This window comes from Calypte anna, chromosome 5A (assembly GCF_003957555.1).
Source record: "Calypte anna isolate BGI_N300 chromosome 5A, bCalAnn1_v1.p, whole genome shotgun sequence".
NCBI lineage: Eukaryota > Metazoa > Chordata > Aves > Apodiformes > Trochilidae > Calypte > Calypte anna.
In genome coordinates, this window is record NC_044251.1 from 22,182,670 (window position 1) to 22,205,227 (window position 22,558).

The 22,558-nt window shown below is 39.2% G+C and overlaps 1 protein-coding gene across 4 annotated transcripts in view; it reads left to right on the plus strand.

The window, feature by feature from the left end:
* Positions 1-22,558, plus strand: part of NRXN3 (neurexin 3) — an 897,015-nt gene that overhangs the window by 221,246 nt on the left and 653,211 nt on the right. For all 4 annotated transcript variants that reach the window (XM_030451649.1, XM_030451652.1, XM_030451650.1 and 1 more), the window contains 2 exons: positions 11,942-12,380; positions 17,257-17,640. In XM_030451649.1, coding sequence (XP_030307509.1) covers positions 11,942-12,380; positions 17,257-17,640 — 823 coding nt within the window. The remainder of the gene's footprint in view (positions 1-11,941; positions 12,381-17,256; positions 17,641-22,558) is intronic.

Below are 22,558 nucleotides of genomic sequence, written 5' to 3' on the forward strand. Positions count from 1 at the left end.
GAGCAAACTGAGGGAAAAGTTTATTGCTATTTTAGATTGATATTACTGCATTTCAAAGCTGAAAGAGGCAAGTAGTTTAGTAACACTGATCTACCAAAATATTTCCTCCAGCTATTCCTTAGGTATGGGATAGTAATTATGAAGAAGATAAATTCTTCCTGACCATCTATTGTCTTGCCACATGAATCAGCCAAGAATAATTGTTTACCTTTACATTCTCTTTCTGTAGATTGGGGATAGTGGCCCATAATGAGGGAGTGGGAATTAATACAAGAGGTAAACGTAAAGATACAAATGTTCACAGATGAACTTAAAATGCACTGTAGGAATCTCTTATGAAAAATGGAGACTTGTATTTTTTCCCTTTGGCTAAAAGCCTGCAATTCACCCCACTTTTTTTTTTTTTTTTTTTTTTAGGAAAAAAGTGCATAGCCCATACTTAAAGGCAAAACAATACTGAGAGCTCCCTCCATTTTGCAGAATCAGGCCCAGCTAATCAGCTGCCTCTTGTCTAGTGCTCAGTGTTGACTTCAGCCCTGGCCTCCCTCCTTACCAAAGAGCTCTTGCTGTTTCTGATTGCTGCACCCCATCTACTTTGAGAAGGAACTGTAATCTGGTGCTGAATGGGGTGCTTAGGCTCTCATCTGTCTCCCATTTCTGCTTCTCATTTTAGTATTTCCACTGGAAAATGTCACCCTATTTTTTTGGTTTTGTGTCTTTCCCCTTTCACATGCTTTCCTCAGTGCCCTTTCACTGGGGTGGCAGCATTCTGCCTGTGCCGACTGCTTCCCCCTGCCCTCTTATCCCCCAGGAGCAGCTGAGCTTAGATTCCATGCATATACCTTGCAGATCAATGCAAGGGATGAAGGTGAAGTTATACTGACAGCCCAGGTGACCTCTAGCAGCACCACTGGGCTCTTTGCTCTCTTTTAATACTCCAAGAATCCTGTAAAGATGATGGGGGTTAGGAAAGAAGATTTGTCAGTATGGATTGCTTTGTAGGCCAGGTGAGACCTGGTGAGCAGGTGAGGGATAGCTTTCCCACTCCCAGCGACTCCTTTTTGGCCTCAGATAGTGTTTCACTGTATGCTAAAGCCATGACTGATGCAGCTGGGTGTCTTCTGAAGGAGCAGATAGACTACACTTGGCAACATGCTAACTGTGACTCAGTCCCAAACAGAAGATAATTTTTTAATTTTTTTTTTTTACCCCATCTTCCTTTTGTTAGTGCTGTAATCTCTACAGCTGTGGATTTAGAGTTTAGAGTTTAGCTGAGTTTTTAGATACATGTAGGAGAAAGGTGTAAAAGAAGTTCTTGTTCTTTTTTGTAGCATCAAAGTAGATGACAGTATTTTTCTCTTGATGTCCTTTATAGGTGGGGAGTTAATTACATTCCCTGCAACCCTCCAGCAAATATTCCAACAAATATTTAGCTAATTACATCTGTGTTTTTTGCACAACATATGGCCCAGTACAGATAAATACTTGGGGAATCCTACCTGTGGAGAGTTTGAATTTTGTTCCTACTTTGGGAATTTGAACAGAGGTGAGCAAAAAGATCTTGGAAAAATGCATATGTTGGCTGGTTTTTGCATGGAGCAACAAGAGGAATTAAAAAATCTTGAGAAACCCATAGCATTTCAGTCTAGACTTACAGAGGCAGGTCCTTCTCCCCAGACCATCTAAACTTGTTTAGTACATTAAGGCAGATGGTGTCAGTAGTGAGATAGTGCCATCCTGCTGGTGGCATTTTTCCAGCAGACCCAAAGTCTCTTTGCTCCCTTGCAGGAGGAGAGGCTACCTGAGGGGATGCCTCTTACTTTGGCTGCCACTGCAGATGGCAGGAGATGGCAGTGCCTGTGCACCCTTTGTGCTGAAGGAGGGAGACACATGATGGGATGCAGCACCCCAGCTTCTGTCACCTGGCTACAAACAATAATGTCATCCTGCTGCTGTGATGCCACTGTTAGTTTGTGGACTAAGTCTACTAAATCTCCTAAATACTTCTTCTGTTGCTCTAATGGTATCAGTATTTGAGCAGTGCTCACTTCTAAGCATGTGCTCTCCCATGGGAAACATTTTAGATTTTTTTTTTTTTGCAGGACAGGTGACAAAAACATAGACAGTGCCACAGTGGCTGCCTAGCACATGGGAATCCTAAGCAGTGAAAGTAATGCTTGACTGGCATACGGAGACAGAACTCCCCTCTTGTACCCGCCAGGCATATTCTGGTGGAACAGGGTCAATGCACATTAGCTGCAGAAAACGGGTAGTAGAGGAAAACTTCAGACGTGTAGATGATCAATATATATTCAGGATTTTAAAAGAAGAGTTCAAACATTTGTGCTGTCAATATAACACACGGAAAAGAAAAAATGTGTGAAACTAAGAGCTTCTGTCCCCAAGGAGGTTCCTCCAGCCCACATTTGTTTTCATTGCTGCTACTAAGATATTTTTTTAGTGGAAACCCCTCAAAAACTTCAGAATAGAATTAACTTAACATTCTCATATTCCCTGAATCATATTATTTGATATTAATTATTGAGCTGACCACAAATACTCTGAAGCCAAATTAAAAAATAAATCTTTTCCTCTTGTCCCACCCTCCCACAGGAGCCAGAGCACCTGGTCAAGCTACTTCCTAGCAAAAGAAGTCATCTCTCTTGTGATGTCAAGTGGAACACTGACATCGTATCATGAGAAAACTCTTCTCTAGAGTGCAGAGATAAAAGTGGAAAAATACTGGTTTATATTATGTTAAATTCATACAAAAGCTTTTCTATTAAGTTTGATGAAACTGAATGTGCCATTTTGGGTTGGAGTGGCTTGAAGTGAAGCGTTTCATTGCTAAGCCTCTGCTAGGAAAATGGAATTCTCTATTAGAAAGCCATCCTAACCAGCCATACTAAGCAATTCTCTTTCCTGAGATAGGTCTTGCACAACCTTCAGTGGATTTCAAGTGCAACAGAATTGCTAAGTGAAGTGTAAGTTGCTAATTCATAGTCTGATACAGTTTTCAGTGTCTTGTGTAATAAAACTCAAGCTGTAGTTGATCAGTGGGGCCATCCTAAAATAATTCCTCTCTGCTTTTCAGTTGAAATCCTTAAGACACTTGACAGTAATAATTTCCTCACATACTCATCACTGAACCAAGCCAGACAGATTTAGCTTGTGCTAGCTAGACAAATCTGAGATTTCAGGATGCATTAAGGAGGAGCAGAGCATTCTGTAACTGGTGAATGTCTATGTAAGCTTAATATAGAGCTGAATGTAATTGAAGTCAACTACTGCATGCTTGTTAATAAGCAGTGATCATTATGGGTTTTTTTGGTTTTGTTTTTTTTTAACTCTAAAAAAAGTTATCAATTATACATTAGATAGGATATTTATTTATAAATTTAAACTATTCAAATGTGTGATTTATTTGAATTGTGTTAATGCAAGGTTTCTTTTCCTTTCTGTGAACTGAACAGCAGAAAAGCCTTTAGCTACATAATAAATTCCCCTTTCTCATGTCTTTCCCAACCCCTACCCCATAGTCCACACTCTCTCCCTGCAACAAAGAATCATATAAAATAAAACTGGAGTGAACAATGCAATATTATTTAATCCTTTCCATTTCCACTGTCCGGAGACAAAATCAATGACATCTATGTGTGTCTTGACAGCAATTTGTTTAACCTGTAATTAAAGGTCTGCAGTGATGGTTGGTTCTCAGGCAATCTCTTCCAGTGCTTCAGGCTTCTCCTAACATCCATTCTAACTCTTTCTTACTGTAATTTTTGCCCATTATTTCTTGTCCTTTTCAGCATAGATACAAAGAACAGATTGTTCCTTTTTACTTTATACCACCCTTTTTATATTTGAACATTGTTATAATGTCTCCTTGCAGTTTTCTTTTTGTTAAAAAGAAACAATACTTTCAATCTTTCTTCTGTTTTCTGCATCTCTGGTTATTTTCAGTGCTCTCCTCAAGACTCTTTCCCTGAAGTGCAGTTCTTGAAACTGGACATGATCTCCAGCAGAGTACAGCATTGTCTCCTCCTAGGTCTCCTTATATTCCAGGTTTTCATCACTCAGTCAGCCCAAAGAATTATTTTCTGTGTGTAGCTATTAAGTGGTGTGTTTTTTGTTGGTTTTTTTCCTTCACCTCTGTACTATACAGGCTCAGTGTAGAATACAGAATTTTCTCATTATTATATATGCACAAATATTTGTAAAATACTGACATGCTCTTATATCCAGAGACATGTCTGAGATACCACTTGCTTTTCAAGACTAGCATGAGATATTCCAGTGGCTGTGGCTGGTGACACAAATAAGGAGAATCATAGCTGGCTGTCTTGGCTTTCCTGTCCTGCAGCTTTTATTCTTCTTTGTTACAGGGCCAAATGAAGGGTGCAAAGAAAATGAAGCAAGAGGAAAGTTCAAGTTTTGTGCACCTGAAGTGCAGTAAAATGCCTTCAATGCTTTGCTGTGATGCAAAGGTGAACTTTGCTGATGTAAAATACCAGTCAGTTAGTTACTTTTTTACCTAAATATTAACAATTATCAGCTAGTTTCTCAATCAGACTGAGAAATCAAAGTCTAATTTATCAGAATCTTTCCTGCAGCTTTTGCAGTAGAGATTAAATTTCTCCTTCTCTTCACTCACAGCTTTTGTCTAGTGAGCACTTCTACAAAACCAGTTCCATAACTTCGAGTTGTCCATCATGATGTGTGAAATATACTTTTGAAAATATTTGAATTTAGGTGTCTTTCTCACCATTGCTTAAGAAAATAAATAAATAAATAAATAAAAATATATATATGGAAAAGTGACATTTTAAGAAATCCAGATAGTATACTTCATTCCCTGTGGTTCCTTTCTTCCCTTATTGCAGAACTTGAAGTTTCTGTATCAAGGGGACACTTGACACTTCCACTGAAAAAAAACATTCATCCTCTAGTCATAGTCCATGCTTCAACCAATTCTACTTAAGCTTTTGGCAGCCCATATTGTGCCTTTTCAGTAGCTGAGGAAACAACTGTAGTCTTTGAGGCTAATACAGAATCCTTCAACAGCACTGCACTTGCAACTGTAAAGGTTTCTACTTCCTTGTAGCTATTTTCACAAATAAATTTCTAGTGTTCCCATCCTATTTCTCTCAAGACACAACTGTGGTGTTGGATATTTCCTATACTGAACATTTTCTTCAACAGCTGACCCAATGAATTTGTAGTCTGTGTATCCCAGCACGGAGAAAGCATAAATCTACCCATGTGATAAAATAAAGTCTGTCCTTATTGCTACCTGTTAAAAGGAAGGAATCCAAGAATTCACAATCCTGCTTTTCCATAGCTTGAATGCTGAAATGCAGCACCAAGAATAAGTGAGACTGGAGAGCATTTGGCATTTTAGTCTGTTAGCAATATTCATCGCTAGCTCAAGAAGCAGCAGGCTCAGTATAGGCAAAAAATAAATAAATAGAAAAAAAATGTACAGCTCCAGGCACATATTAGGACTTCAATAAATAGCTGTAAAGCAACTTTTTTTGCCCCCTAAAGTTTGGAATCCCTGTAATTCATATATTTGGTTGGTTGTAAGGCAAGAAATCTTAGATCTTCTTCCAAAAAGACATAGATAGAAATATTTGGTCCTTATCTTGGTGTATTCCAAGGCAAAAAATAAGGTAGCAAGATGGACCTTGATCTCCCTTAATCTATTTAAGCTTGCTCTGAGATAAAATGTGAATGATTTGGGTTGGTGTTAACTCTGTCATAAGTGTTAACGCATGTCCTGAATTTTCATGAGAAGAGGATTATTTTTTTGGCTTAAAGGATAGTTGTGACCACAACAAGCTACTGGGTTCTCTGTCCTCAGTATCTGTAAAGGAATTTTTCAGCATAAGCCTCTTTCTGAATGATTATTTTTAAGCTGCTCTCACTTGGCTAGTTGAAGAAATTTCACCCTGCCTTTTTCATCCCTTTTATACCTGACATTATTCAGAGCCTGTAATTGATTTGTAAGGTAGAAAAATTCTGTAGGGAAGCTTGAAATTGTCCTGCATTATTGCTTAAGCACTCTACTCACCATATTCCTATTTTTATCTGGGTAAACATACACTCTTTGTTAAACATAATGCAGATGAAATTTGGGATTGCATTACTTCACTCAATATAACACAATATTCAAATCTTATTTGTATGGTTTAAGTTACTTATCCTCTATGTTTGATGTATTACTTTTTCATAATGGGTAAATTAACTCATTGAGTGTAGTGACTAGGGATTGTGTTTGCATATGACCTGAATACAGTTGTTATCCCATTGAACTATCAGATTGATTTAGACTATTAATTACCATGTAATTCATTATGTGTGCACAGTCCACATATGATTCTTTAAATAAATACAGCAGCTTTATTAATCCCTCACTGAAGCCTTGGATAGCTTCATACCTACTCTGTCCTAGACACAAAGTAAAGTGCAGTTTACTGGTGTGTTTGTTTCTACTTGCTGGTCAGGCCAGGCTAGAAACACTTAGCTCTGGTAAACCAGTTTATAAACTGTAATTCTTAAGCTGCCAGAACTTGTCCTGTTCAATTCAGGTGCCTTTGGGGAAGCCTTAAAAGGGCTCTAGGTTGAATGTCTCACAGTTACCCCTTCTGAGAAGAGATATGGTCAGGTGGTGAAGGGGGGCAGCTTGTGACAGAAAGCAGCAATTGGTGAAGCAGAAGTTGCAGTAGATGTACAGCTTGGCTGAACTTGAAAGATCCTCTTCCTAGGTAGCTAAACTTACACAGCCTTTGGGCTATTGTCCTTTTTCATGATGAGGTTTCACAATGAGCCTGTGTCCAGCCTGCACAAAACCTGATGTTTTCTGCTCAACAGCACTAACATGAGGAGTAGAGTTTTTTGTACTGGCTACTGGCCAAGTCAAACACATTTTTTTTCTCAGTTTTGTTACTTGCTTTCTATCTGCATCTTAACTTGATTGCAAAGAGACACTTTTAATCTTTGTGAAAAGCCATCTGATTAGAGCCCTCATTAACACTTAGTCAAGCTTCTTAAAGTTTAGCTTGTGAAATTCCTTGAATGCTTCAGAATTACAAAGTTGCCGTTTTTGAGAAATCTCAAAACTGGATTGCCAATTTGTTTTAGCTCAGCTGAAACTTCTTTCTCAGCAGATTTAAAGGAATGTGAATTTACTGAGTATCTTTTATATATCCAAGTGTCTCAGATGTCACGGAATTCTACTGCTAGTTATCAGAGATTGTGTGTATCTAGACTATCCCATCCCTGACCATCCATCTATATTGGCTAAATTCAGTAAACAGTCATTAAAGTTTCTCCATTAAAGTGTATTTAGATGCAGTCCTGATGGGAATGGAAAAAAAACCCCACTTTTGTCATTGTTTTTATTTAATATTTGCAATAGAAAGCAATTTTAAGATTGCAAGCATAAAGCTTACTTTTCTAATGCTCTGTGCATAGCTTTTACAAGTAATTTTGTTCCCCTTTCTCTTCTCTACCTTCCTTCCAGGAAATAAGTGTTAAGTTGATGCATATGTCTGTACCAGGAATTGTCTTCTTGACCCTCTTAGGCCTCTTTACCTTCTCATATAGACATATCAGACATGGAAGGAATTAAAACTTGTCTCTGTTTAAACAGGCAAGACTAGTTTTATTCAGAAAGCTATGTTGTAAAAAGGGACAAATTTATGGGCCCAGCTTTCATTGCTGTGGTTATTTCTAAGTTGTTATGGTAGCTGTGTCCCAGAGTGGCATTGGAGGACTATGTCCTAGTGAAGGGACACCTCTCTGAGTTAGTCATGGTCTCATTTGGAGGTAAAGAGCTGTGGGATTTAACCAACATTTGGTATATCCTGAAGAGCCCTCAAATTAGTTCAGAGATTGCTGATAAAAGGAGACAATGAGTTAGGAAGTGCTACGCAGATGATAGGTACTACTGCTGGCAGAAAGATTCTTCAATGAAACATGAAAATGTTTCTTCTCTGTCTTGCAGCAGGTGAATCCCTAAGAAACTAATTCTTGAAGCTCATATATTTAGAACTATAGAATCAAGTTTTTTGTCCTATACTTTTTACTTGCTTTCTTTTTTAATGGTAGGTTGCAAAGTAGAACCATGAACAAATAAAAAAGCCTCAGTGAAAACACTGTCAGGACTGAACTGACTCACACATACTCCTTAACAGGCAGTTTTAACATTTGAGAAGTGTGTTTCATCCGCCCTGGAAAACTGCATTGAAGCATCTGTTGGTTTCATTAAAACACTAATATTCATAGGTTATGAGGCCAGAAAGAGCCATTACAATCATCTAGGCTGATTTTCTGTATAATTAATTCCTATCTCACTATGTCTTTTAAAGAAAACAATATACTATTCTAATTTGAAGTTTTCCAGTATCAAGAAGACACCATAATCTGTAGTAAATGATTTAAATAGCAATTTACCCTCATGTAAAAATGTCATAATATTTTAAAATGTATATTTATCTAATTTCAGTATTTAGCCCCCAAAAGACATTATTCCTTTGTCACATGGATTGAAGAGCCCTCTCTCACCAAATTCCATTTACTGCACAGATACTCGGAGATTGTGATCAGATCACCCTTTAACCTCTACCTATTAACCAGTCTGAATTTGAATTTTCTTCACTATGGGACATGCATTCCAGTAATTTAGTTGTACTTCCTTTTCTCATCCTTGAACCTTTGGTTTAACAATGAATTGCGGATATCAGAAGCTGCCTTATTATTTCATTGCCCAAGCCAAAGATACTGTTTTTTCTCTTTATTCCTGCTCAGGAGGCATCTTGGTTTTACACCCAAGAATTATTTTTATCCTTTTGTTTATACTGCTGACACTTCTGATGTACCTGATTATACAACAAGATCTTGATGTCCAAGTGTGCCTGTCAATGATACCTCAAGTCAGCTGTCTGAACACTTATACTTTTTTCTGAAACCCTTTTTAAATTTATTAAGCTAGCCTGTGGAATTTTTTTTTTTAAGGAAAAGGATGTATAACAGCAAACACTTGAATTATAGAGATTCAGTTTGAGGTGGACCTCTTTCTTTGAAAAATATGAATTCGAAGTTCTTTTATCTATGTAACATGCTGTCTTCTCTATTCCTCTTTGTGTTTGCTTTTTAAAGACCTTATATCAAAATTGCTCTCAGACCCACCATTGTTGGTGACTTTCTGGGTTATAACTGACTCCATGTAATTTATTCTAGATCCTTTGAGAGTCTTCTGTCTCAAGGATTCTCCAGCTTTGGTACTGGTATAACTGGCGAAATACAATTCCTGGGGTGAAACCAGAAATGCAGCGTTGGACCAAAGTCATACCAGCCAGGAAATCCTGTATATATGTGCTGGCAGAAGGACTCTGTACAGAGGAACCCATTTCCACTTACCTTCTTTACCAGGCTGGTCCTGCAGTGGGACAAGGAGTAGACTGTACACAACCTACTTTACTCATGGATTCATTAAGAACATGAGGAAAGTCCTGGTGGCCCTGAAGAACAGTCAATCCATTTACCTGCTATTCTGCCTCCAACAGGGGCCGATACAAGTGCTATTTAGGGAGAGCATGTAAACATGGCTACTATCAGCAGTGCATTTCCCTTACCCTCCCACAGCACCCACTGCTATAGGAATAGGATTATTAGAAAGTCCATCCCTTCCTTTTCTGTTTAGTATCAGTTTGTGGACTTGCTGTTGATTTATCTTTCTGGTTCTTTTTTGAGCCTGCTGATGCCCTCTCTCCTGTGACCTCCTGTGGCAGCAAGTTCCAGAAGTTCACTACCTTCCATATTAATAAGTACTTCTAAAAATCCATTTTTACTGATATCCTACAAGTTTCAGTGAGGGCCTCTAGTTCTGTCATTGCTGAATTTGGCAAAGACTGTTTCTACATTTACCTTCTCCATCTTCTTTAGACTTCAGTCATCTTTTCCTCAGTCCTCTCCAAATACAAGAGCCCTGGCCCTTCCAGGCTATTCAAATAAAGCATCCTGCCACATCCTCTTAATTGTTCTATTTATTTGCCTCTGTACCTTTAGGTCAGGTCCTTTCTTTCCTTGAGACGCAGAAATAGGACTTCATGCAGAACTCAAAACAAGTGTCTAGCGCTCTGAGTGCACCTCCTTGTCTGACGAGGGGGAAGCTGTAATGCACAGCCTGAGTCACTGAAAGAAGGTGTAGGATCTGTCTAGCAAGAGCTCTTGGCATGTTAATCCACAGAATGAAACTACTAAAGTCCTACAAGTTGAAAATATATTTTATTCCTGTTGCAGATATTAATAGACGATGTTTTTTTTAAGCCTGTGTGAGAGTAGAGTGCTTTATTGGGAACTGGAGCAAAACAAGCAGGTCAATACTGTCCTCTGCTGGGAGGACCTACAGCTTAGTGCCATGATTCCAACTGGGAATAAACAGCTGCCTGTTTCTTTTACTCTAGGTTTCTTTCAGTCTAGGTTGTTCTGCCTTTGCAACAGGAAAAGCTGATGCTGTGCTGTCTGAACTGGGGAAATTCTCCTTCAATGCTTAGCAAAAGCTGGAAACCCTGCACTTACTACAAATGTGTTGAACCGTGATTTCATTTATTTTTCGTCCTGAGGTCATTTACTTTAGAAGCTTCTCTCTCACTCTCTCCTATGCCTTTTAATATTTACTGCACACTCATGTCTCTGGTTTTCCCATCCTATTTGTAGAATTAACAATGCACATCTCCTTTCCCTTCTCTCTTCATAGCAAATTGCTGACAACTCATCCTGCTAGTATTTTGTAAGCAGAAATCAAATGTATGTGTATGTATATGCTATACACAATAGACACAAAGTATTTTAAAATAATAACTCCTTAGAAGAAGTTGCTCTTCAGCAGTATTGTAGAACAAGAATTCACTCAAAATTGTGCTACTTGCAGAAATGCTTTTGCTTACAGTATGTACCAGTTCTGGGTTTATGAAGCATGGAAGGTGGCTGAGAGGAAGTACAGTTTACAAAGATTTCAATTTTTTGCAGCCTCCAGTCCCTGGGTCTTTGAGAATGTCCTGGGGCAGAGAGCAGTCCTCTTTGCAATGAATTAATTTTGTAACTGAGAGAAAGAGGACAGGAGAACTGTACTCCTGAGCAAACCAGGCATGTTCAGGAGTGCCTAGGACTTTGTCTAATTTCCATCCATGTAGCAACACAAAGTCCAGAGTTCTGGTCCTTAACCCAAAGAGAATTAGGATCCAGGCACTGAGTATTACAGACTGTGTTAGGACAGAGAGTGTGGGTTTCTTGAAATGAGGGTAAGCTATGCTGTTATTTCTATAGCAAGTTTGTGCCTGTAATGATCGAAGATTTCTTGGTCAGAGAAATCTGAAACCTTTTTTATTTTTTTCCTGCACCTCTTTAGGAGCCACAGGGCAATCACCTACATTTTACAGCAACTTGCTTAATTTTTTTTTTTTTTTTTTTTTCATCTTTCTCCTAGTGGTTAAGTGGGTTTATACCAATAACAGAAAAATGACAGTGGTGGTACTGAGTTCCCTGCTGTGGCTAGCAGGAATGGACATGGAGGTTACACTTCGTTACGTATTTTGTATGGGGTTTATGCAAATATAACAGCATGATACCAGACACACGTTCTATTTTATGTGTGAAAGCTTTTACAGCAGAGTGGGCTAGTGGTAGAGTTAATTGTTCATGCTCTCCTTCAGTTAAATGTTCTCATCTGGCTGCTTATCTGGTCACAAAGCACCCATTGCTGTCATTTCTATACACACTCCTGGTTGTCCTCTGTCATCATGGCAGACTCTTGCATGGTCTACTTTCTGCTCCCCACTGCTTTTTGGGAGAAGTTTGTCTCCCATGGCTGAAAGTAATTGGGGTATTTGTACTGTATGCAGGATTGATGTATGATATTTTTCTTTGTGTCTGGCAGGTTGTTTATAAGAATAATGACATTCGTCTGGAGCTGTCTCGCTTGGCACGGATTGGCGATACTAAGATGAAGATCTACGGGGAAGTGAAGTTTGTATGTGAGAATGTGGCTACACTGGATCCCATCAGCTTTGAGACACCTGAGGCATATATTAGTCTTCCTAAATGGAATACCAAACGGATGGGTTCCATCTCATTTGATTTCCGAACCACTGAACCCAATGGACTGATCCTTTTCACCCATGGCAAGCCTCAGGAGAGGAAAGATGCCAGGAGCCAGAAAAATACCAAGGTAGACTTCTTTGCAGTTGAGCTTCTAGATGGGAACCTCTACTTGCTGCTGGACATGGGCTCAGGGACGATTAAGGTTAAGGCCACTCAGAAGAAAGCCAATGATGGGGAGTGGTATCATGTGGATATTCAACGAGATGGAAGATCAGGTAGAGTGATAACTTTATCTCTAAAATAGATTAATCTTTCAGATCCAGACCTAGGGCTCTGTATTAATTCCTTGAACCTTGAAAAAACCTGTTAGATATGTCACCTTCCTGCAGAAACTCAGTGTTACTCCAGTGATGTTTATTCAGCAAAGCAAAGATGTGACTAACTCGACTTTCATTAATTGTTTTGTGTGAACCTTAAATAGCACATCACAGAAGCAGTCTATTAATATTTTATTCACACTCTTTAGATATTCTTGACCTATATTTCCAATTACATATATAATTATAGTCATGACCTCCTGGGGGTCATGTTAAGGTGCAAGATCCTCCAGAACCATTATTATTTAGTTATTATTTTGAGAAATTCTAACTCATCTCCTTTTGGTTTCTATTAAAAAACAAAATCAGCAGAAACTAACTGAGAACTTAATGCTGTGACCTAATAATATCATCTTCTCCCAGATCTTGCATTGTTAAAGAGCAGGGGGTTGAGATCTTGTAATGAAGAACATGAAAGTAACAGGCATGAACAGTTTCAAAATTATGGTGGTGAATCAACATTTTCATCCTATTCTCTGTCATTTATTATCTTGTAGTTTTCAGTTTGGTTTCATTAATCTCTTTTGGATGCCAAATTCTAGTCATACTATCTGAGTCAGCATTCAGTGGATGTTCCTTTTTTTCCTCTCATCTTTTCATTTTCAAAAATGTGTTTAGTTCTAATTATACACCTACCATGCAATTACTGAGACATATTTTGTTTGTTTCTAGTGCTGGATATCAAGCTGGCATACTCATGATGTACTCTGAAACTGTGTAAGGAAACAAAATTATCAGATACTGTAACTACATCTTGAGAATATGTGAAAAATTGTAGTGGAATGCTTCCTGAGTGATCTCAAAGATCTCAAAGCCTGGCCATACATCCCCTTGAAAGGGAACTTTGCAAGTGGATTTGAGATTTGCCTGATGATCTCCATATTATTTCTTTAGGTCCCAAATTTTATATCTTCAGTGGCTGAATGCCACCTGTAGAGAGAGCACAATGCTAGACTTTGCCTCCCTTGGGTCTTCAGAAGAGATGACTTTTAGATGCCATGCAAATCCTGTCTGTTTGAAGAGGTCTTTGCCTGAAGCTTCTTTTTTCTTTGATGATGTATGGGCTTTCTTTGTATTTGACATGGCACTCTACCAGGTCTTAATATGTGCGGTTATTTATTTCTATCTTCTAAAGACATTGATAGGAACATTTTATAAAGGAAGTCATAGACAGATAAACGGAGCTTTGATTTCTTTAGAATTGCTAAAATTTAATTAACTTCCAGGGATAAACTCAATTAGTAGCATTCAGTCCTGTCTTCAGTTTTGCTCGCTCACTTGGGGACTGTATGGTCCCTGAAGAGGCAGATGCAGAAGAAGAAACAGAAATGACACAAAGCTCTCTGCTAACAAAGTTTCTTAAAAATTAGAAAGATGGGGTGCATGTTTGTTTGGACTAGGAAGGCGTGACAGATGGCTACTTGGTGGATGAGGCTGTTGTAGTAACTTGTTTGTCGCTTTGGCGGGGAGGTTCTGGACACTGGTTAGAAATAACATATTTTGAATAGAAAGCACTTTGCCCAGCAAGAATATACACACTTGTAAATGTCTGTCTTTCTTATCTTTTTCTGCTGCTGCTCAGTACTGGGTCAGTGGTCCTAGTTACTGATGTCTTGTCTCTCCAGAAAATCAGGATATCGGCACTGGTTTCTTCATACCCTTAGCAAGCATCAACCAGTGGTACTTTTAGTATATGTGAGAAGAAAGTTCATTATCTCTTTTTGGCTTTCCTCCTATGTGTGGACCAGAGAATGTTTATACCTTGGAGATATTTTTTAATTCTGTTGTTGTTGTTGTTGTTGTTGAAATGCAGATGTCTGTCTGCCTATCATCTGGAATAATTGAACTGAATTCAAATAATGAAGTTATTTAAGGTAGACTACAAAACAGCTATGTGTGTTTAATGAGCTGATGACACAGAGGTTATGGTTCTCATTACTAAAGAGACCAGGCCTTTATTAGGAGTCCTCTGCCCTTTATGTCTTCCTGTTTCTGTAAGAGTCCAACATTTCTGCTGGGCTTAGTAAAATAGCCTAAAGATCCAAGTACTCATTACTGCAATGTACTAAGGCAGGAGTGTGGATGCTGAGGAAGGATGGCGGTTGTGCTCAAATAACCACTGGCACTTCTAGTCCCCTTAGGCTTTGTGTATGCTTTTTGTCAGTGTTGGCTGCCAGAGCAACAAAAGCTGTTTTTTCTCTCTATTCTGACAAAAGCTGACAGCGTGGACATGGACACCTACTGTCCTGTGACCTTTCTGTCCCTGGGGAAAGCTCTAGGAAGTGTCCACAAAACCTGTCACAGTTTCTAGCTGGGGAACACTGGCTGTGTTACACAAGACAATGTTTTAGACTGGTCATTGGCTGCAAAACATGTTGTCCCACCCACTCAGACATGAAAAATCTTACTGGAAGGTCTGGTCTGCAGCAGCATCATGCTTTGAATATCATTTATGTCCTCAGTAACCGGGGTTTTTTGATCTGGGATTTTAGAAAGTAAAAGGAAAAAAAAATGTCAGCTCACATGATTGCTCTTTCCTAGGGTCAGTTCAGAATTTATCCATCTCAGCAACTTGGTCTTAAGAGTGATGTGCATCTAAGATAAAATCATTGCCATATAGGAATAGCTGCAGGGTACAAAACTGACAAAAAGTTTGGTCTGCTGTCTAGCTTATTTCTTTCCCCACATCTTCACATGCTCTTTCTCCAGGTTTTATACATCTCCTTGATATTGACTATCTCCTGTCTTTTGGGGTGTTTCTTCACCTTTGGGTTTTTTCAGGTGGTGTTTGTTTTCTCCGTAGCAGAAGCTGTCTGGAGCTCAGCCCTCCAGTATTTTGGTTTGTTCTAGCCTTTTGAATAATATGTACTCCCCATGCTGCTTTTGAGGAGTAACAGCAGAGATTCTGGAAGGGGGCTCTGGTCCTGTGGCTCTGTAACATGCTGCCTTTATAGCTGTAGGTGTACTGTCACATCTTCTCTTTCTTTGTAAAAGGGAAAACGTCTGCTCTGCTGTAGCTTGTTTTTACAAGATGATTCATCAAATAATCATGGTTCTCTTTGAGCCTTTAATTTGTTATGCCTCTATTACTTCTGGCACTCTACTGCCTCTGACATTATTCGTAAATTATTACTGAACATCACACACTTGAAATACCTTGTGTCTGTATCATATGTGCTGCTTGCACCAGTTATGGTTGAAGAAAAAAACCATGCAGAGATAACTGAGCTTTCTCAGAGACACAAAATAGAACTCTTAACTCTCCCACCTGATTGTAAGGGTGTATGATAAAAATGCAATTATATGAAAATAATCTTAAAGCTTGGATAGTTGTCTCTGAGGACAGACTATCTTAATGACAAGGCAACTGAATGCCATGATTTTTATAGGTAGGGAGAGTCAATTGCTGATTTTTATCTGAGTGTCTGGTGGACAGGTGTCCCTAACATGAAAGCTTCTTATTGCTTCTCTGAAGAGTGTGCTGAACTGCATTATGTTTCCTATTTTCCTTTGGATGCAGCATCTGACCATAAACAAGAAAGTTTGCTTCTCTGTTTCATGTGATCTGATTACATTTCTGTATTATATGTGCTGATTATTTTATGTGCTGGGGCAATTTCTTGAAATACACAATAATGACCTCAGTGTAGTATGCCCACATCTTGTCTGGAGCATATGGAAGCTACTACACTTTTAATAACTGTTTTTCAGAGATAACCTTTATCTTCCTCTAATTCAATTTTTTGTTTGCAAAATAGAAGTTAGGATACTTACCTTTCTTTGTAAAACCATAGAAAAGTCTATTTTGGAACAAACTTCTTGAGATTTCTAGTCAAACTCAACTGAAATCTAGGCTTTTTTCAGCTTTATTTGAATGCCTTCAAAATGGTGATTTCACAACCTCTCTGAGGTTTCTGTTCTCACTTGACCACCCTCACTGGGAAAAATGCTCCTTTCTATGGAGCTGGAGTTTTCCTTACTGCAACCTGTGAGCAGTGTTTCTTGTCACTGTAAGTGAACACTGCTGACTCATATTCAAACTGTTGTTCACCATATCCTCAGGTCCTCTTCTGCAGAGCTGTTCCATAGCCAGCTGATCTCCAGTCTGTACTTATGTCTGAGGTTATTCTGCCCCAGGTGTAGGACTCTGTATTTATTGTTGCTGATTTACATCAAACATTTTTTATCAGTCTTGGCTCCACTTTGTAAAGTTTTCTCTAAATGGTAGCACTGTGCTTTCTGCAATGCATCAACCATTCTCCCCCATTTGATGTCACCTACAAACTTGATGATGGCCTATTAATTTCCATCATCCAGGTCCATCTCTGGAGGTCCTGGTGAAGTGTTTTATGGAAGAGCTATGTAATGTGAATTAGTATATTTTTACTTATCTATTTTTCTTTTCAGTCTTGATACTATCAAACTCCTAAATATTTTCATTAATCTTTGTTTTGCTGGATAAATGCCACTGAATAATGCTTAGTTTTTACATGTTTTTGTATAGCCATTGCATTATTATGTTTGTGACCTTAGAATGCAAATTGGGATACAGACACATGATGATCATTTATTACATGGAAGTATGGATGGCCTGAGGTTTAAGAGGAGGGGGAGCTGTGTGGGACTCACTGCCACTGTTGAGAGGACATTTGGGTAGGGAGAAATGTCCACTCTCCTGCACTGATTCTTAAACCTCATTCACTTATTGGAAAAATGGTATCTAGGTTGAGGCTGTAACTGAAAGTGTTGATTTCTCCTTATTCTCCTAATCTAGGTACTATATCTGTGAACAGCAGGCGCACCCCGTTCACCGCTAGTGGGGAGAGCGAGATCCTTGATCTGGAAGGTGATATGTACCTTGGGGGGCTGCCTGAGAACCGGGCAGGACTCATCCTTCCCACCGAGCTCTGGACAGCAATGCTGAACTATGGCTACGTCGGCTGTATCCGAGACTTGTTCATTGATGGCCGAAGCAAGAACATCCGCCAGCTGGCAGAGGCACAGAACGCTGCAGGAGTCAAATCCTCCTGCTCCCGCCTGAGCACCAAGCAGTGCGACAGCTACCCCTGTAAGAACAACGCCGTCTGCAAGGACGGGTGGAACCGCTTCATCTGTGACTGCACGGGCACCGGCTATTGGGGCAGGACATGTGAGCGAGGTAAGCTGAGTTTCCTGATCTCACTTACACAGAGCCAAAGGTGTACAGGAGAACCAGAACAAAATCCAGGATTTCCATGAGACCTTCCCCAGCCACTGTTGGTCCTCCTAGTGCTAAGTTCCCATTCCCACTGTAAGAAAGCTTTTTTTCTCTGATTGTTTCCTTCCCGTCTTTTCTTCTTTCATTTTGTGAGCTTACCTTCTTCAGCTGCCACTTTACTCCCTAAACCTTCTGAAGACCTTGTAGTCAGGTTCCAGAGTTTGTTTGGCTCAATATAGTTTCTCTCCCAATGCAGAAAATGCTACTGCATGTGAGAATTCTCTGGCAAATTACTGAAAACAGTAGTACCAGGTGTGAATTTGAGTTATGAAGATTTTTCCTGCTAAGTAAGAAATAATATTCTTGGGAGACAACTCATGAAGGCTTCTATCAGGTATAGTTACTTTGAATATAGAAATGGTCATTGAATGACTGGACATAAGTGATGATTAGAAAAGCTGAAACACAGTATTTTATATAAGCAAGTCTCTCTTCAGTCTTCATTGATTTCACTTGATCTGCTTGTGAGATTGTTTCTCTCCAGTTCTGTAGCCAATGCCAGTTGACACAGAGGGGACAGGAAATCAAAGTGCAGTGGGTTTCAAGGGCCAGAAGGGCTCAGTGTAAGCCTGTGAGGCTAAGCAAAGGCAGCAGGAAAGGCTGGGAATTAGTTAGATGTGGTCCCCATTTCACACTTTCCACTGCAGACTATGCTGATCAGATATTCTTGAGCTTCCCTTTTTCTATCATCTTTTCCCAATGGTTCTCTACTACCCAGTCTAACTCAGTGTGGCAATGTTAGAATTCAGATATGAGAAGAGCCTTTTTGTGCCACTGTTAAAATTAAAGAGCTGCAATAAACATCACAACATTTGTGTGAATTTCTGAATTCTCCAATAGCATTTAGAAGGGAGCAGTGGTATGGCTGTCTACCAGGCTAGCAAATAAGACTCTGATGATTTTGCAAGTGGCATGAACTCAAAGTAGTATTGTGACCTGCTTCTTTATATTCTGCAGATAAGTACTCTGATGGTAAAGCAGAGGGTTGGCAATGGGTACCTATGCTAAATGTCTAAGTTCCTTGTGCAGGCAATGGAAGGAGGTCATTACTTCTCAGGAGAAATTCAAAGCAATTATATGATCAGATGCCTTCTTTTGTTGATTTACTTGTCTCCTTTTATTGATTATGTGGAGGTTATGGTCTGATAATTCAGTATTACTGCACTTTGGAAGGTAACTCTCTGTGCCATGGAGGAACTGACAGTCCCAGATTGCCAAGGCTACCAAGCTGACAAAAAAAAGGATGTCTTGCTTGAGGTGGGGGCATAAAGCAAATAAAATAGAAACTAAGCTAACAGGCAGGGCACAATCCCTCTTACAATTGATGCTCTGAGTGCCTTGTGATGTGGTAACAATCTTGCCTTCCTCTTCTAACCAAGCTCTCCTGCATTCTTGGTATATCTTAATAGAGTATGTGTGGTAGAGAGCAAGATTTAATCATGCCAGAAAGTCTCCTAAACTGAAAGGCAGTTTTTGAGTGTCTCTGAAATGAATGGCAGGCACAACAAAATGGATTGGTAATTGAAGCTATGCTTGTGAGTACATATTTAAGGCTTTGTATTGAGTTTCCTAAGTGTTGGGTTGTGGTGTGTCAGGTATTTGGGGAAAAAAACCAAACCACCTCAGAGCTTGTACTCTTTATAGTATTTAGTAATTCATGCATCCTAGAGTTTTAGAAAGCATATGGTTATCAGAGAACATCTGCAGTTCAGCCTCTCAGTTCCTTTCTTTTTCTCTCCAGAAATTGGTCCAACAGTTCTCCTGTTTTGCTAGGTAGCTTGAAAGAAAGGACATAAAATATCTGAAAGCCCATGGGAATGCTTCCCCAAATCTTTCCAGTGACCAGATGTGGGGCAGGCGTTGGGAGAATTGAGAAGGATTCTTTGATACAATGAGTAGCAGACTTCCTTGTATTAGGGTGAGTTGCAACTCTTGTCAGCAAGAAGGGCTGAAGAGCTGCTACAGACATGCAGGAGAGTGTGAAGTGTGGGTTGGTGCTGCTACTGTGAAGAATCTTTTTAAGTGCATGATGTCCTCCCTAACCTTTGTCTCCTAGTTTGTTAGTATTTGACATAAGTTGCAACATCAGGTTACTACAGGTCCCTGTTAATTGCATTTAAGATGTTAAGAGATAGGAGTTGGGATCTATCTCATGGAAGATGATGAACTTCTTTGCTGTGATAACAAAGTACCTCCTCACAAACCATGGACTTTTCTAAAAAGGACCCCAAAGCCCTAGCATTAAACAAACAGGAGGAGGGGAATGTGTTTTGTATTCACATTAGCTATTTTCTATAGCTGCAGTGAAAATGCTTTGGGCTCAAAAAGGTACATGAGTTCTGTTCTCCTGCAGATCCTGAGAGCTCCCTGCATGTTTTCCTTCCACTGAAAATCTTTGGAAAGGGACTGCAGGGACCAAATGCCCAGGAAGGATGCAAAGCAAAAGACATCTGAAAATCAGATCTTTTTAGGCCAATGAAAAGAAAATTTTGCTGATCACTCACTTGTTAAGGCTTTCTTCTACTTGGTTGCCTTGACTGGAGGTTTTTGTGTTTGATTTTTTTTTCTTTTTTCTTTTTTATTATTAAGAGCTATGAGGCTGCATGCCATTTAAGACTCAAGGTTTAGATTTTAAATCTTTGAAATTAATTGCTTCAAACTGAACAAACCTGAGTCCTTTCCAGGTAAGAAAAAAATAAGGTCTTCTTCCAGCCTTTTCCTTTTGCTGATTTGCACCCAGTAGTCATTGTGGGAAGACAGGGATACCACACCCCAGTTCTACTTCCAAAGACTGAAATCCTTGTCCCTTCCTGTTTGGGTTTGCTCACAGATGGATGATTAACATCCTGAGCAAACCAGGCTATGGGTTGTGTTTTGTGGCATGCTGTTTGTGAACAGCATGTTTACCTGCTGTTGGCAAGGCTGATGTTGAGCATGGGGCTACGCATTTTATTATCTGCCAAGTACCTTTATAGCAGTGTTTGCTAAGAACAGTTTAATGACCACACACATCTGCCATTATGTATGCAATAAACAGAGCTATTGGAAAATTACTGGTAATAAGAGATGCTACAAAATCATTTACTACATGGTTTAAGTGCTCCATGCTTTGCTGTCTCAAGCACAGGTAGCAGAAGAGATTTCTTTTTTATTTTAGTAAAGATGTTTGATGATGATTATGTGTTCAAGGTTTGTTTAAAAAACTGCAATTGTGTTGATGCTTTGTGAACTGTCCAGACTTCCTGAGTCTGCAATGTAATGCTGGATAACTACTGAGAACAGATTTTTCTTAAAGGACTGATGGTCCCCAAAGGTGCTTGACACATTAGGAGAAAAGCCTTTGCTGCATTGTTTTAATGCTTTTAATTCCTGCTGGATGTTGTATATTCAGGCTTTAGTCAAAACATCAGAATCATTTTTTTGATTTCATGAGATCAAGTGAAACATTAGAAATCAGAAATTTCTGGCTAGCTCATCTGTTCATTGACTTTCTAGGACAAAATAGGTCCCTATTATATGACTTCCCAAAATGTCTCCAAAGTGCAGAAAAAAAAAGATTCCACCTGAATTCAGAAAAAGAGTTCACACAATCCCTTCATTCCCATTTTAACTTGTTCCTCACTAATTGTATGGTAAAATATCCATTGAAGGCTTTTGTTAAGGGCATATATGTGAGAGGGTGGGTTTCTCCCTTGCCATCAATCCATTTGAAACATCTGTGGCTGCTCCACTGCTGGCATCAGCAGCTACTACTATGGTATATGCTGTATGGAATTCTTCTGCTCAAGAAACACAGGCCTTTTTTTTTCTGTGCTTAGATCCATTTATCTTGTCCTAATGAATGGGGGTCAGAGAAGAAAGCTACTGTTGTATGCATAAGTTGTGTATTGTTCTACCGTACTAGGATTTCATGAATCCTTCATCTCTGAATTCTTGCTTTGCCTTTCATGGGGTAACTTCTGTTCTAACAACCAAACAATTCCCAAGATGCTCATGAGATGATGTGCTAGCTCCAGTACAGACAGTGCAGCCAAGGTGGGGCTTATAAGGGAAGCGAAACAATATGAAAGAACAATTTCAGAGCCTCTCACTTTTGTGAATTTATATTATGATCCTTTCCACTCATCACAACTTTATTGCCCATAAATGTGTATATTCAGTCAAAAGCCACTCTCAAGGTAAGTTGTTTCCAGGACAAGTGATGGAATTTTGTTTCCTCGTAATGCCTTCTCAATATCCTCAGTAATGAAGATTTCAGTTAATTCTGCAGTCAGGGAGATTAAATCTTTTTGGGAAAAGATCATTTCATGGTCTTTAGGCTGTTGAACTTTAGCTTCAAAGAGTCTTACTGATGTGACAGTCTCCAACAGCATCTGCTGAGCAGCTGGAAAATCTGAGACCATATAAAAATCAACTGTTTGTCTCCTATATTTTATAATGACATGAGTATGATTTTTTATCTGTGTGTTCTTTCCTGTTCCTTCACCCTCTCTCCATCATCACATGCTCTTGATATATACGGCCTCTCCTGCTTTCCATGCTGCATGTGAATTTTCTAGTACCCCAGGTGCTCCTTATGTCATCTGAATATGGTAACTGATGGCACAGAAGATAATTTCTGCTGGTTTTCTTTAAACTTCTGTGGTTCTGGCTGTTTATTGCTGAATGTAGCTTTCAGAAGGTCCTCCCACTTCAAGAAATATGATTACCCAAAACTATATTAGATTTTCTGCTACTGTCAGCTCCTCTAAAGAGCACTTGAACAACAAAAAAGCTGTTGATGGGTAGATGAGGAAGAAATTTGAATAATGTTTTTTGG